At 35.8% G+C, this 18,003-nt stretch overlaps 1 protein-coding gene across 4 annotated transcripts in view; it reads right to left on the reverse strand.

The window, feature by feature from the left end:
* Positions 1-18,003, reverse strand: part of KDM4C (lysine demethylase 4C) — a 480,568-nt gene that overhangs the window by 375,016 nt on the left and 87,549 nt on the right. For all 4 annotated transcript variants that reach the window (XM_027862930.1, XM_027862929.1, XM_027862927.1 and 1 more), the window contains one exon: positions 164-357. In XM_027862930.1, the coding sequence (XP_027718731.1) occupies positions 164-357 (194 nt within the window). The remainder of the gene's footprint in view (positions 1-163; positions 358-18,003) is intronic.

Genomic DNA, 18,003 nt, shown 5'->3' on the forward strand with positions numbered 1-18,003 from the left:
TCCTCATCTCTAAAATGAACATAATAACAGCACCTTCCTCTCCCAGGGCTGTTGAAGGAATAAATGAGTTAACATATGTAAAGCAATTTGAAAACCTTAAAGCACTATATTAAAATAAGTTATCATCACCTTTATCTTTATCATAAATAAACATGTAACTTGCCAAGATTTGGGCTCTCCAAAATGAAGGTAATTAATGCTGTACAGGTCCATATCTTCAGTGTGCCAAGCAAATGTAGTTTTCCACATGCCAAAATAAAGATATGGGGTGTTTACACCCTCAATAGAAATACCACACTCTTCTCCAACAACATCCAATATGGTGTTCAAGTGAGCTATATTCCATTCGTCCACACCCTAGAAACAAAGGGGAAATGAAACATATGAATAAACTAATAAATATAAAATTAACTAATGACCACAACAAAATCTAGGTGACTTATAACTGATATTCAAATAATAATTCAGAATCCATGCACATATGTTGATCATGATTAACCCAAGATTTTTAGCATGTGAAGGCCTCAGTGACTACGGGATGTTCTTTAGCTGGTGGCTGCCTGATTCAAAATGGTAAGGACAAGTTAAAAGACCATATTGGCACAGATTAATCAAAATTTTGTTAAGCAATTGTTTAACCATCATAGAAATGACACTGATCAATAGCAGCATGTTAAAGGGAGAATTACTAGAATGGTGAAAGGAAAGAAGGCTACGTAGTATAAGGATCAGTTCACATATCTAGGGATGTTTAACCACAGAATTGAAGATAGGGAAAAGGGTGCCATGACTTTCTTTAAGTCCATAAAGAAGGTATTAAACTTGTTCTGATTGACCCCCATGAGCAGAGGACCAGTGGGTAAACATTACAAATAATCATATATCTGTCAATGGAAAAGAAAAACTTATTTTTAAAATTGTCTAAAAACATAAGCATATGCAAGAAATACTTAAGTTATCCTTCCACTTCATATAGAGGTTGGAGATAGTATAGAGGGGATTCTTATTTAAATTGGACTAGGTGACTTACAGGATCCCTTACAACTCTGAGATTCTGCAACTGTTAATCCAATTTTGTGTACAAAGTTTTCATGATTACAAGCTTGTCACACAATGTATGAAAATTAGTTTAAAGTCATGTTTGACATGAGCAGCCTGCCAAATCTAGAAACACATTTTATCTTCCATCCCTCTTTCCTCACCCAGAGATTTGAAACTTAATTTTTGCCATAGCATATATAGGGTCTTAGAAATTCTACAGACACTGACTTATCACTGCAATAAACATCAATTCTTACAGTTACACCCAGGAATTGAATAAGGATTGAATGTTTAGAACACACTATGCTTACTACTGGGCCACAAAGATAACAAAGGCAGTCTTCATCTTTATGGAACTAATAATCTGTTTTATCCTTGGCACTGACAAAAGTAATTCATTAGAACTGCTGAAAAATTTACAAATGGAAAGTGTTCCCCCAAAAAATTCAGCCTAATTTAATGAAAATGAGTGCAAGAAGAAATAACAACCCTAGTGTAGCAGGTGAGTAGAAAGAATGTTGAGTGAGTAGATGAAGCAATCACAAGATGTTTTATTATGACTATATGATGTATAATGGAAAAAAAAACTTTAATAAAGCAAGTGGTTAGAAATTTTAAAAACAATATACAATTTTCTTACACTAAACTGGAAAGTCTCAGTCCAAGACAATCTCTTCAGATCAGACTTGACCACTATAAAGCATTACAAGATGAAGACATTAAATTTACAGCCATTTTCAAGTTACTAAAAAGGTCAATGACTATTTGGTTAGCCCAACTGGTGAAAAATGATAAATTTCCATGAACATAATGAAAGCTTTTAAAGTTTGTCTTAGGGCAGGATTAGTACTTTAAATAATGCCTCAGGCATGTATAACCTATATTGGATTACTTATCATCTCAGGGAAAGGCAAAGAGAGGAAGATGAATACACCAGCTAAAAATGCACACTACCATATGAACCCTATGGAACTCAAAACCTTTTTTTTTAATGTTAAAAAAATCGTTTTAACATGTAATTGGGGGAAAAAATAAAATATTCTATAAAAAATAAATGAATGAATGAATAATGCCTCAGCTATGTGAGGGCACTTATTGATAGAGTAGTTAGTTAATCAAGTCCAGTGTATGTCAGACCAGATAATTTAATTACAGAATCCATTTAACTACTTGATCAATAAGTAACTTAAATCTAAAACTAAAAATGCCAACAATTTAGAAATAGGTCAAAGTAGTACTATTCTAGTGATGAATCTCAGAGCTAAGTAAACATATATTAGAGAGCAAAGTTATTTCAGTCAACTTATGTAAAAATAATTATTTCATTCTATTTCGGGTGATGCAGACTGCTAACTCCAATCCAATCACATCCCAAGAGTTATATATTCTAATAACGGAATTCTATTTAAAAGGCATTACTGAAACCATGATTCTATAATAATAAATGAGAGTCTTATTATAAGGACTATTTTTAAACTAGATAGATTTTAAAAGACTCTTGCAACTATAGTTATAAGCCATTCCCTCCAAGACTCATCAATTTTAGAAATATTATAGTTCTATTTCTAGCTACTAGTAACCTTTAGAGAGTGGCACTAGATAACTAACTAAATTTGCTTTTTATTTTCCTATGTGAAATACAAATAATAATTATGTCAAGATGGGATGTTAAGATTTGGGGGCTTAGCATAGTAGCTGACAAGTAGGTGCTGAATAAATGTTTATAGATTGAATGACTTAATGATTGATAGGGCTTGAAGACACCCTAGAGATGAAATGTCAAATCAAAACCCTTTGTTTAATAGATAAGGAAAATGAAGTCTAACTTAACTACTTCAACAAGGTCAAAAAAGTAGTAAATAGCAAAACTGAGATTCATATTAAGAGAGTTAATGATCATAAAATGATGCATCATGGCATGGCGATAGTAAATTGACCTTAAGAGTGAAGAAAAACTAAAATCAAGTCATGCCTCAAATTAATAGCATCTATGTGACTCTCAAAAAATATCACTTCATTTTCAATGCCCTATCTCTGAACTCTCTTAAGAACCTCATGTCCTTCCATGGGTTTAATTATCATTTCTATGCAGGTGACTCAGAAATACAGACTCTCCACTAAGCTTCTGTCCCACATAACAAACTATTACACGTTTCACTGGATGTCCCAGAGGCATTTCAAACTTAACATGCCCAAAACATAATTTATTATCAATCTGTGAAAACAGACTCCTCATCCCAACTTCATTATTTAATCACCAGGATGATTTCGGCATTATTAACTTCTCATTCTATCCCTCACATATACAATTAATTACCAAGTTTTGTTGTTTCTATTTCATTATAATTTGCAATTATTCCACATTCACTTAGTCTAGATCTACATGTAGACATATACACATATATGTATATATACTTGTCTCCCCTATCAGAATGTGAGCACCTTTCAAGTAGGGATTTTTGGTTCTCTGTATTTGTTAGCCCAGCACCTGTGACAGTGACTGGCACAAAGTAGCTACTTAATAAATGCTTGCCAATTAAGTGATCTTTCTTTGCACCAGCTAAGAATGCACACTACCATACGATTCTATACCAAAAGATTCTGGTTCTGTTTGGGGAACACTACATTTTCATGGGAGTCTTGATGACTTGTAATTAAATATATTCATGATTCTACTTCCATCTGCCTTAATGTCACTGTTCTAACTGGTGTTTACAGATGTAATGTCAAATTGCTTAATTTAAGTTTTTATACATATGACATCATGAAAAACATATTTCCATACTAACCATAAAAAAGCAAGAAAACTATACTCCAATTTGCACATCAAGAGTTCTCTCATTGAAAGTAGGTAGCATTTTGTCATCATAAGCCCTATGGAATTGTCTTGAACCATTAGGTTGATGACAGTAGCCAAGTCTTTCACAATTGAGCATCATTACAACATTGCTTTAGCTGTTCACAATGGTTCCCTAGTTCTTCTCACCTCACTTTGAATCAGTTCACATATATCTTTACAACCATGCCCCTCATCATTTCCCACAGCATAACAGTACTCCATCAAAAACATATGCCACAATTTGCTTAGCCATTCCCCATTTGGAGAGCATTCCGAAAATTTCCAATTCTTTGCCACCACAAAGAGACATGATAAATATTTTTGTACCTATAGCTCCTTTTCCTTTTTCTTTGATCTCTTTCAGATACAGACCTGGTTGTGGTATTGCTGGTCAACGGTATGCCTAGTTCCAAATGGTTCTCCAGAATGGTTGGACAAGTTCACAATTCACAGACAGGTCATTAGTGTACTTATTTTTTCCCTCATGCCTTTCAGCATTTGTCATTTTTGATAGGTGTGAGGTGGTACCTTAGAGTTGTTTTAATTTCCCTTTCTCTAATCAAAAGCAAATTAGAGCTTTTTTTCATATGATTTCTTCCTCTGAAAAGTGCCTTTTTATATCAATTGACCATTTATCAATTGGGGAATGGCTTCTGTTTTTATAAATTTGACTGTGATTTATATTTGGGTTTATATTTGAGAAATCAGGCTTTTATCAAAGTAAATTGCTGTAAAAAAAACTTTTTATATTACTTCGTTGTCTACAGTACCTTTAAGCAAAATATAATTTCCCTGATTATTCCTCTCAATTAGGTCTATTTTTGCTTTTGCTTTGTCTGAGATCATGATTGCTATTCTTGCCCTTTTTTAAGTTAGCTGAAGCACGTTCAATTCTGCTCCATTCTCTTATCTTAATTCTGTGTATGTTTTTCTATTTCAGGCTTCTCTCTTGTAAAAAAAACATATTGCTGGATTCTGGTTTCTAATCCATTCTATTTTCTGCTTCTCTTTTATGGGTCAGCTCATTCTATTCATATTCAGAGTTATGATTACTAATGATTATTTTCACCTCTATCTTATTTGCTTCTGTTTCTTCTTCTCTCTTCAAAAGTCTTTTGCTTCTGACCACGGCCTCCCTTAATCTACTCTCTCTTTTATCATCCCTCCCCCTAATTTCTCTTATACCCTTCCCTATTGGGTATGTTACATTTTCACCCTTCCCCCATAATACATTCCTCTTTCTCAACCCTTTAGAATCACATTCATGCCTTCTGTCTATGTAAATTCCTTTTAACTGCTCTAATAACGATAAAGTTCTTGAGTTACATGTATCATCTTGCCATATAGGAATGCAAACAGTTTAATATTATTGAATCCTGCTTAAAAGGTGATCTAAAATGTCACTGTGGGTGCTTGTTTTAATAGAGTAAAAAGTTTATATCCATTGTTTCAGGCTATACCCTCAGAAGTTTACCTGTCCTCTACAGTTTTAGCTGCAGACACTGTCATTTTAGGCAAGCTCCTGGGTGTGGGATACAGAAAGACAGTTGTGCTTAAAGCAGTGCAGAAGAAATTCAATATTGTGTGAATCAATTGCGGGCGTTTTAAGGGATGAGGAGGTATGTTTTTTTAAAAAAAATAGAGAAGCAGCCAATCAAGAAGGAAAACTAAAGATTAGAGAATGAGGATGAAATATGAAACAATCATCTGGAGAAGATCAGATGGTATGAACATTTACTCAGTGTGAAAAAGAGAACCAAGAGGCATCTAGGTAGTACAGTGAATAGAACCTGGATCAGAAAGACTTGAGTTTAAATCCAGACTCAGACACTTCCTAAATAGGTGACCCTGGACAAGTCATTTGACCTCTGTCTGCCTCAGCTTCCTCCATGGAAAATAGTACCGACTTTTAAGAGTTTTTGTGAGAATCAAAAAAGAAAAGATTTTTAAAGAGCTTAACTCTGCTTGGCACATATTAGATGCTTAATAAATGCTTGTTCCATCCCCCACTACCCTTAACCCCAAGAGTAAGCCTTATATAAAATGGAGAAACACTAAATGACTTTTCTATGGATTAAAAGTAAAGAAATAATGTCCATTATCACTATCATTACTTGATATACATCCAGTAACGATGGCTATAGCAATAAAATAGGAACAAAAAATTGAAGAAATAAGCATAAAAAGGAAAGAAAATTATCACCTTTTCCATCACATTATTGATCGTCTACTTAAAAAATTCTACATATAAAGCTAAAAAAAATTAACCAAAACAATAAAGTCAGCAAAGTAGCAAGATATAAAAATAAACCCACATTAAAACATTAGTCTTTCTATATGTAACCCACAAAAAAAAAAATCAGGTAGAAATAGGAAGAAAATTTCCATTCAAAATAACTTAAGAATGTATTAAATAATTAGGATTTAACCTACTGAGACTTATACAGAAATTTAGTGAATACAATTTACAAAATACCATACAGAAATACACTTTAAAAATTGCAGAGATATAAATTATTCATGGATAGTGAGTATTGATATAATAAAAAAAAGGCAATACTAAATTAATATACATACTACCATAGCAAACTTCCAAAAGGCTACTTTAGACAACTAGAAAGAAATAACAAAACTCATCTGAAAGAACAAAAGAACAACAATCCAAAAGGAAATAATGGGAGAAAAGGTGGGGAAGCCTACAAGTGCCATATTTCAAACTATGTGACAAAGTAATAATCATTTTATCCTTGTTAAAAAGTAGACAACTTGATAAGTGGGGCAGATTAGGTACACAAGATCCAGAAAGAAACAAACATAGTACTATAGTGTCCAATAAACCCAATGACTTCAACTGTTGAGGTAAGGACTCACTATCCGACAAAAATTGCTGTGAAAATGAGAAAGGCTGACAGATACTAGATTTACATCAATACAACACACTATATGCCATGATAAGATCTAAATAGATACATAACTGAGATAAAAGGTTCACATCATTAAATAAATAAAAGGAGGGAAGAAGAAACTACCATTCCCAACCTTAATCTTCACCAAATAAGGGAACAAGGAAAGCACAGGACATGAGATAAACAATTTTGCTTACATATAATTGAAAAGCTTTTACACAAATAAAATCAATGCAGTTAAAATCAGAAGGAAAATATGTGAGAAAAAAATCTTTGCAACAAGTTTCTCCAATAAAGTTCTGATACCTAATTTGTACAGGGAACTGCTTCAAGTATAGAGTAATAAGCCATTTCCCAAATAACAATCAATGGATATAAAAAAGGCAGTTCTCAGTAGGAAAAAAAAAAGCAATCAAACATATACAAAAGTCTACAAATCACTAGCAATGAGAAAAATGCAAAGTAAAACAACTCTAAGGCTTCTACCTCATGCCTAGACTAGCAAAATGGAAGGAAGGAAGCAAGGAAGGGCGGGAGGGAGTGAGGAAGGGAGGGAAGGAAGGAAGAGGAGGGAAGAAAGGAGGGAGGGAGGGAAGAAGGAAGGGAGGGAGAAAAAAAGGGAAGGAGGGAGAGAAAGAGGGAAGGAGGAAAGGAAAGAGGGAAGGAAGGGAGGGAGGGAGGAAGGGAGGGAGGAAGAAAGGAAGGAAGATTTGTTGGAAGGGATATAAAGAGGACAGGCAGATAGGCAGAATATCACAGAGATGGAGCTGTGAATTGACACAGCTATTCTGGAAAACAAATTGAACCTATAGCCAAAGGTCACTAAACTTTATATACCATTTGATATAGCTATAACACTACTAGCAAGAACTCATATGTACAAAAATATTCAGTCATGTCTATTGTAACAAAAAACTGGAAGTTAAGGGTTGCCCCATGAATTAGAAAATGGCTAGACAAAGTAAATGCAATGGAATATTATTGTGTGGTAAGAAATGATGAAAGGAACAGATTCACTGAGAGATTTGAATGAATGAATACAGAATGAAGAAAGCAGAATCAGGAGAATAATTCATACAATGATTAAAACATTGTAAAGAAAAACTCTTAAAGATTTTAGAATTCTCAACTAATCTCAACTCCAGATGACCAAAGCTGAAGCATGTTTCCCACACTGGTGGTAAAGACATAATGAAGTAGAGGTGCAGAAAAAGTCATCCATTTTTGGACATGGCCAATATGAGGATCTATTTTGAATAACTATGCTAACTTGTGACAAGAGAGAATTTTCAATTATCTCTGAAGGAGGGGAGGATTTGGAAAGAGAAAGGCTAATGATAAAGAAGTTAAGAAAAAGAGAGAAAAAGAAAGAACAAGAAAGAGTATAAATTTAGAACAAAAGAGAAATCAATAGTGAAAGATTTGGGGAGGGGGAGGTTGAAAGGGAGAAAGAACTAAAGACAGGATGAGCAGAAGAGTAGAAAAGATCAGGGCAGGGATGGGGAACCTGCAGCCCTCCAGGTCCTCAAGTACAGCCCTTTGATTGAATCCAAACTTCACAGAACAAACCCCCTTAAATAAAAGGATTTGTTAGGTAAAACTTGGACTCAGTGAAAAAGCTGCACCCAAAGACTTAGAAGGCCACCGTGGCCTCAAAGCCACAGACTGTCCACCCCTGGACTGGGAGATGGCTACAGGTAAGTTGAAGGAACAGCAGAACCCAGGAAAACAATAAGAATAAATGAAGGAGAGAACAATTTCATAGGGGGAAATCTCAGGTTCCTTCCCTTCTAGTCCATCCTATATACTGCTAGTCATGAAACACAAGTTTAATTATGATCTTTACTTAAAAAAAAAAATCCAAAATATAATGCAAGTAAATATTTATTAAGTACCTTTATGTACCAGACACTAGTCTAGTCAATGAAGTAACCAACCAGGACTCCAAAGAACAAAAGAAGCATGCCACCCATCTCCTAACAGAGGTCATAGATGACCTCACAGTTAATACGTGAGGATTTCTTTTGTTTGATTATGCATACTTGTTACCAGGGTTGATTTTCTTTTAATATGTAGAAGGGGCAGCTAGCAATAAGGTTGCCAGTCCCCATTCCCCCCACCCCATCTCCCAAAAAAAAGAAAGGGTCATTTAAACATTTTTTAAAAACATACAGAAGAAAACTGAAATTCAGAAGAAGAAAAAAGACATGCTGGACAGCTATGAAAGTAACACTGAATTTATTATATACTTTATTTTTAAATAGCAAGTTACACAGAGACATTCATTTTCTCAAAATAATTTTCCATTCTACTTTTCATTTGAAAATTCTGATTTTCATTAAATTCAGAATAAAATTTTTAATGAAATGTAACTCAAAAACATAAATTTTTTAAAATTAAACAAACAAAAAAAAAACCCTCCACATTGTCCTTTCTATGTTAAACCTAGTACAATTTTTTAAATAACTCAATATTTTCACATGACATGAGTGCACATTAGAACATTACTTTTCTGTATTAAAAACAAATGTATTTTAAGGCTAAATTAACCTTTTCTTAGTTTAGTTTTGTGGTATAAGAATGTCAGGAAAGCTCATTTCTCGTGATTTTCAGACATTTCTACCCACCTAACTATCTGTGGGCTTTAACATGGCACAGCAAAGTTATTTCCTTTCTGAGCTACAATGAAGCAGGTTAAATTTAAAGGTCATTTATCCAATCTTCACTAATTTGTCAATGCTTCAAAGTTTACATTAACTGATGCCACTAGTTCAGACGGTTGTTACAGGCTTTTGCATGAGTTTCACACATAAAGCCTGAGGACCATGGAAAGGGAAAAGTAAAACTTTATTAGATCCTTAATATATTCAAGATTTCAATCAATTGCACATTGGTACAGTGAGTCTTGCTTTTCTCAGAGATACAAAGAAAACTGTAGTTTTCAACAAATAAGAACTCGTACAGACATTATTTTTAAAGGCTAATGAATTGTTTACCTTATAGGAAGACCGTAAGAAATTCATTTTGCTACTTTAAAGTTAATTAAAAGTATGACACCTTTTGTTGACCATTTCTACAGAAATATCTGACATTTACATTCCATCTTTTCCCTTTGTGTATAGCATTTTGATATACTGTTTCCTCAACTTTACTGCTATACTTTCTCTTGATTACCTATCCTTTATAAATTCTACACACTAACCTTACAAATCAAATTTAAAAACAAAAATAATCTCTAGTAATAAACACGTCAAAAAACCCATGACATATTCATCTTAAAACTAAGCAGTGTTAAAGATGAAAATGTTTTGTGAAAAAAAAAGTGGGAAACCGTCCAGTCAAATAAAAGATAAACAGATCACCTATGAAAACTTTGGGCGCCAACACCTGATTTGGAGGAGTCACAATCAAGGAACGGTACACTATCAACTTTCATTCCAAAAAGTGAAGACATCGATATTTGTACACTCATCAATACTTACCAAAGATAAGAGCAATCTATAAAATCTAGTAAGAGAACTTCTAACCTATCCAGATCCAAGATGGGATGTCAGTGACAGTAAAATGGTGGTACAAGATGTAAAAACAGCAGGGCTAAGTGATACTCTCTTCTCCTATTTACATAGGAGTAGGTCCTAATAAATATCATTCAGTTAAATTATATTGTAAGCTCTAAAAAACTAAGAAAAATGATTGAAAATATAGGACTTTCAGATAATTTTTTAACTTAAATTTTACTTAAAATAATTACAGATTTTTTTTTAACTCTTACTTTGTGGTTGCAAAGAACTGGGAATTGAAGGCATGATCATCAACTGGGAAATGGCTAAACAAGTTTTGGTATATGATTATGATGGAAGACTACTGTTCTTTAAGAAACAATGAGCTGGCTAGTTTAAAAAAAAAACATGGGAAAACTTGCATGAAATAATGAAGAGTGAAATGAGCAGAACCAAGAGAAGGTTATTTACTATAACAGCAATATCATTTGAAGAATGACTGTGACTAAAGTTATTCTGAGTATTATAAACATTCAAATCAACTACAAACGACCTATAAAAGGAGATGCTATCCGCCTCTACAGAAAGAATTGAGGGGCAGCTTGGTGGTACAGTGGATAGAGCACCGGCCCTGAAGTCAGGAGGACTTCAAGTTCAAATTTGGCCTCAGACACATAACACTCACTAGCTGTGTGACTCTGGGCAAGTCACTTAACCCCAATTGCCACACACACACACACACAAGAATTCATAAGTAGAAGTATGCAAAGTATGATTTTACATAGATGTATAGATACCTAAATCTACATCTATCTATATCTGTATCTCTACATATAAAGATATGCATATTGGTGTCAAATGGTGGCCTTCTCTAGCGTGAATGGAGAGGGAAGACAATTCAGAATTTAAAATGTAACAAAAGAAATAAAATTAAATTTAAAAAAATTCTTACACAGAATCAGGCACCAAATATCTGCTACAACTTCAACCTCTCTCTAATACGAAGCTTCGTGGTATTTTGGCAAATCATAAAATCAGTGCAGAACCTTATGTTAATAAAGAGTTGAGTGGTTTAACTACCAAATATTCCAAGAGATTTTCCTTTTAACTTAGAAAAAAATTTGGTGCTAAATATAAATAACAATGTAGAAAGCTACAAAATTACATGGTTCAGTTAATAGGATATTTCTAATACCTCACAGTTATACAATTTTTTCAATTTTTGAACATTTTTATTTAAAGTTTTGAGTCCCAAATTCTATCCCTCCCTCACTTCTATTTCATGGGTGAATTCATCCCATTCAGACTCACAATTATTATTATTAACTGTGGATTTGGGCAGTTATGTGTTATATTAGGTAGATTATTCTTGATTGTAATCCTGCTCCTTTGCCTTCTGAATTTTCTTATTCCAAGCCCTCCACTCTTTTATTTTTTTATTTTTTATTTTTTATTTTTTCTGGTTAGGCAATGAGGTTAAGTGACTTGCCCAGGGTCACACACAGCTAGTAAGTATTATGTGTCGGAGGCCGGATTTGAACTCAGGTCCTCCTGAATTCAGGGCCGGTGCTCTATCCACTGCACACCTAGCTACCCCCCTCCACTCCTTTAATATGGAAGCTCCTAAATCTTCTGTGATCTTCACTTTGGCTCCATGGTATTTGAATGGGCTCTGTCTGGCTATATGCAATATTTTCTCCTTGACCTGGGAGCTCTAATTTGGTTGCAATTTATTCCTAGCAGTATTCCTTTTGGGATCTCTCTGAGGAGGTGATTGGTGGATTCCTTCAATTTCTGTTTTACCCTCTGGATCTAAAATATTGGAGTAGTTTTACTTAATAATTTCTTAAAATATGATGTTTAGGTTCTTTTCTTGATCATGGTTTTTGAGTAGTCCAATAATTCTTAAATTAACTAACTTTTCTTGATCTATTTGCCAGGTCAGCTGTTTTTCTAATGAGATATTTCATGGTTTTTTTCTCTATTTTCCCATTTTTGGACTTTGTTTTATTATTTCTTAATGTCTCAAGAAGTCATTAGCTTCCACTGTCCCAACTCTAAATTTTTTAAGTGATTTATTTTTAGTTTTCAACAATCACTTACATAAGCTTTTGAGTTTTAAATTTTCTCCCCTTCACTCTTCACCTCCCTCCCCAAGACAGTGGGCAATCTGATATAGGTTATACATATATATTCTTACTAATCAGATTTTCACATTAGTCACGTTGTAAAAAAGAATTAGAACCAATAGGAAGAACCACAAGAAAGAGAAGAGAAAACAAAACAAAACAGGGGAAAAGAGCAAACAGTATGCTTTGATCTGCATTGAAACTCCATAGTTCTTTCTCTGGATGTGGATAGCATTTTCTATCCTGGAGATGCCTTAGATCCTTGCATTGCTGAGAAGAGCTAAGTCTAAAAAAGTTAGTCATCGCACAATGTGGCTATGACTGTGTACAATGTTCTCCTGGTTCTGCTCACTTCACTCAGCATCAGTCCATACAAGTCTTTCCAGGTGTTTCTGAAATCTGCTTGCTCATCATTTCTTATAGCACAACAGTATTCTATTACATTCATATACCACAATTTGCTCAGTCATTCCCCAATTGATGGGCATCCCCTCCATTTCCAACTGTTGGCCACCACAAAAAGAGCTGCTATAAATATTTTTGTACATGTGGGTCCTTTTCCCATTTTTATGATCTCTTTGGGACACAGCCCTAGAAGTGCTATTACTGGGTCAAAGGGTATGCGCACTAGCACTCTTCTCCACTCTGGAACTAAGACCCAGAACTATAATAGGTAATAGAGTTGCCAATCTGTGCCAGCTGTATTTAGTGCCAGCAAAGGGAACCCCTGTAATCTCTTTTTGAACAGTTGTTGGGTCCCCTTCCTATATCTGGGCTGAGAATTCCTGAAGCTGCTGCTACTGCTGCCTCTGTCACAACAGTCCCCAAGGCCCACCAAAGATGCTGATGCTATGTCCACTCTGGCCTGGTCTCCATCTGGATGTCACAGACCTCTCCTGCTGAGCTCCTAAATGTCTTAAGCTGGAAAAAATGTCTCACCCTAACAATTTTTTTGGCTCTGTCACTCCAAAATTTGATTTGAGGTATTATTATAAAGATGTATGGAGGAGAACGTTGGGAGAGTTCAGCTAGGTTGATGCTTCTGCTCTGCCATCTTGGCTCCATCCCTATAACAGACATCTTAAATGCAACATATATAATACTGAGCCAATTATCTCTCCCCATCAAACCAGACCAAAAGAAATTATTGATTTTTCAAACTCCTGAAACTATAAAAACACAAGGGAAAACAAATAAGGAAACAAGGACAACAATAAACAAAATAAGAAAAGAGAAGCCATTAAGAGAGTTCTTTCTAAACGTAAAAGAAGGAAACAAGGGAGGAAAAACAGACCCAAAACACCAAAAACAAAAACTTTTCCAGGGATGGGGAACTTGTGGCCCTCAGGTATGGCCCTTTGACTGAATCCAAAATTCACAGAACAAATCCCCTTAATAAAAGGATTTGCTCAGTAAAACTTGGACTCAGTCAAAAGGCCACACCCAAGTTAGACTTGATTTTTCACTGAACTAAAGAGGGAGATAAATGATTTAACCCAATTAAGTCCAAGGTTTACCAACCAGAAAAATAACTCCTGAATACTCTCAGAAAGAAGAGTACCTGGGCAGCTAGGTGACACAGTGAATAGAGCACAAGCCCTAGACTCAGGAGGACCTGAGCTCAAATTCAGCCTCAGAAACATGATACTTGATGATACTTACTTGCTGTGTGACCCTAGGCAAATCACTCAACCCCAACTGCCTCACAAAAAAAAAAAAAAATGGTGAGGAGGCAAAAAGAGAGATTGAAGAGCGCAGCTTGGTGGCACAGTAGATAAAGAACCAGTGCTGGAGTCAGGAGGACTTGAGTTCAAATACAACCTCAAACACATAACACTTACTAGCTGTGTGACACTGGGCAAGTCACTTAACCCCATTGCTTAGCCAAAAGAGAGAGGGAGGGAGAGAGAGAGAAAGAGAGAGAGTAGAGAGAAATTGAAACAAGGGGAAAATCTCGTTTTAGTGGTAAGAGGGGATATTGCTGAAGAAATCCTCTCATAGAGAAAGAGACATTCTATAAAGGAGACAAGGACCTTATAAAGGTTATAATCTGCAGGTATTTGGCATTTAGAGTGACCACTTATCCTGCCTCAGGAGAAGGAGAATCAGAAAAAAGAAAAACCATGAGGAGGGCAAAAATTAATAATGAACTACTTAATTAGGAATATAAGAAAATTCCTACATTGGGGCAATATCCTCTCTACCACTTGCATGAACTGGCATTTCTAACGTAGGCATGACAGAAAGGTCTACAAGGCAATAATATAGAAACTATTTGGATGGGGGAATCCAAAGTAGACACCTTAGAAACATTACATCTATAACAAATATAAAGACCGTATGAGGATCATGAATCAAAAAATAAAAGTCTAGAACAGGCAGAAAGGAAAGACAAACAATGACAAGCATGAGTGAGAAACAACGGCAAATCACTTCTTCCACCCTGCAACTACACAAAAGGTCAACTCAACTTTGGCCCTTCAGCCAAAAGCCCAAGGACAGTAAGAAGGAGAGAGAGGAAGCCAGGCTGGGTTAGCCTCCCACTGCCAGCAGACACAGACCAAGAACAGGAGTAGCTTAGAAGGGTCTGTGTCCAGAGGAAATAAGACTCAAGGCAAGTCGAATCATTCCAGAGAAAACCATACGTTGGTTAGGAAGTCCCAAGATGACGATCTTGGAAACCCCATGAAGCAGCAGTGGAAGGCTAGGGCAGGACATGAGACTTGATAATAGTCAATATAAAGATAGCAAATTTGTAGTGGACCCAGTGAGAACATTTGCATCCTTTTCTCCACGTTTATTGAGCACAATATGCGTGTAGGGACAACAAAAGCAGCAGATGGTGGGAATGATCCAAGGCTGAAGTTTGTCTAGGAAAAATTGGAAATATGATAAAGGGGCTAAAGATTCAAGAAAGGAGGATAGCATAGAATCAAATTGGTTCACCAAGGATTAAAGACAGGGAGAAGAGGATAGCATGACTAGTGCAGTTGACATTTCCTGGAAGAGAAATGAGGGGTCAAAGGACTAGAGCTCATGGTGCAGATAAAGAATCCAGATAAGTAGGGAAAGGCAGCAGTAAAGGTGAAAAGTCAATAGATTATGCTCACATAAGAGGATTCCAGAATTATTGAATTGAGGTGGTGGTACATTTGTGAGTGATGGCAAGATCAAGAGTATGACTTTGTGTCTAAATGAAGTGGGAAGGAAGAGTGACTCAGGGAAGAAGAGTAGGTTGAGAAACTCAGTCATTAGAGTTTTTGATAGAGAATCAATATATATGTTGAAGTCCCCCAGTATGAAGACAAGAGTCGAGGAGAAGAGAAAAATGTTAAGCCAAGGTATCAAACTCAAAGAAGAGATTGATCTGAGGGGTCTGCTGACAACAGCTACCAGAATTTTGATTGGATGACAGAGATGAATAGCATGTATCTCAAAGGAAGGGAGATTACTTAGTGATGGAGGAAGGGGAAGAACATGGAAGTAGCAATGAGGAACAGGAAGTATCCCACCTCTCCTGCCTTGACCAGTGAGCCAAAGTGAATGAGTAGAGGTACAACCAATACCAAAAAGGGTAGCCAGGGAGGCTGTGCCATCAGAGGGAAGCCAGGTTTCAGTAAGGGCTAGTAGATGGAAAGAGTGCAAAAGGAGAAGATTTAAGAGGAAGGGAAGTTTGTTGCCTATGGATCAGGCATTTCAGAGTGTATAGTGGAAGGACTGGGTGGAATTAGGATGAAACTTTGGGATTAGACATTTGAGGGGGATGGCAATGAGGAATCAAGTGGTATAAAGTATTGAGTAAGGTTTGAATGATGATCTACAGGAGTTCAGAGTCATTGGGATGTAAAAAGAATAACTAGGTGGGAAAATGTTCATCATCAAGCGAAGGACATCACTGTTTTATTTGAAAGGACAGACACAGCAAGAGATGGAAGGCCTGAAGTCAAAGGGAGGGTAGTTCTTTACCCCAGAGTTTCACCACCTCCCAGCTGGAAGATTAGGCTGGCAGCAGGAGGTAGAAGATAGCTTGTGCTGGTATAGACAAATGTGGTTGCTTTAGGACAGATGGAAAATTCCTGGCCCAATATCTGGCCAAGGAGAATAAGGAATATTCCAACTCCCCTACTTTGACTACTGAGTCAAAGAGAATGAATGAAAGTGAAGCTAGTGCTAGAAAGTGTGGCCAGGGAGACTGTGTCTTCACAGGAGAGCCAGAAAAGGAAAGGAGTGGGCAATGAAAGATTTAAGATAAAAGCAGTTTGTTGCCTATGGATCAGACATTCCAGAGAGCAGAGTGAAAGGGACATATACCACTTAGTGGGGATTCAAGAAGGGGAGTGTTGAAATGAACAGGAATAAGGAATTGGGTAGTGGAAGATAGGGAATGTGGACTGCATGATGACCTACAGGGGTTGAGAATCACTGGGGTGTAAATGAATGACCCAATAGAAGTTTCTTAATCATCAAATGAAAAATTTGGAGAGATTTTCAAAGTCAATAGTATTATGATTTAAGGGTGGAGTCATTTTAGAGCCTTAAGCAATGCAGGTGAGAGGGTAAGAACTTGGTGCAAAAAGAGTAGTAATATTATCCTTCCCTAAAGCAGAAAACCAGACTAGAAACTTGATTGAATGGTGTCCTCTCTCCACTTCTCAGCAACAAGATAAGGAATGGCATGTTTCATCTTTCCACAGGAGGCTGGAGACCAGGAAAGAGATGCAAAGGCACAATGACAAGGTGCCCACCTCTCCACTCCACACTGTGAGAGGCAGGAGATCAGGCTGGAGACCTTCAAGGACCATTTGCAGCACATGGAAGTCCCCTTCCTCTCCTCATCCAAGTAGAGGCAGGAAGATTCATGGTATGACTGCTTAGCACAATGCTCTTAATAAATAAATGCCCTTAATAAATCCTTATTGACTCAATGACCATCCTGGTCACTCCTTCACTGGAAGAAATCCAATTTGTCAATTGTCCTTCAAATATGATTCCCCAAATAGAAATATAACATCCTAAATGGGGACAAAGAGTACATTGTTCTGTACAATGTACAATAAATGTAGCCTAAGAACACATTAGTTCTATATATATACATTTTCAGGTTTGTTCTTATATACAAAAAATATACAACCTCTGTTACTCATTTCTAATTCCTTATATGGGGATAATCAGAAATCCTATGATCATATATATATAAACTGGAAACTCCTGGATTCCTATAGTACTTAAATATAGTGCTGATAGAAACTAAAGCGTTTCAAACAATTTCTTGCCCAAGAGCACCATCTGGTGGACACAACAATTTCAGCCAAACCATCACAGATAAGGAAAACCTTATACAGATTAAAGACCATTAAGACAAAAGTCTTACTATTAAAAGATTCTCATACCCTACTTAATGTAGATAATATCTAATCCAGGACTGTTCCAATTAAAATAATTCTAACTCTCCTTTAAAGGCCAATGTACCTTGTTATAGAAAAAAATTGCTTTATAATAATCATGAATGATAAAATTTTAGAGCTAGAAATTATCTTATAAATCATTTAGTGTAACCACATGATCTAACAGATATGAAGCACAAAGGG

This window comes from Vombatus ursinus, unplaced genomic scaffold, assembly GCF_900497805.2.
Source record: "Vombatus ursinus unplaced genomic scaffold, bare-nosed wombat genome assembly UNPS02014770.1, whole genome shotgun sequence".
In the NCBI taxonomy this organism is placed as follows: Eukaryota; Metazoa; Chordata; class Mammalia; order Diprotodontia; family Vombatidae; genus Vombatus; species Vombatus ursinus.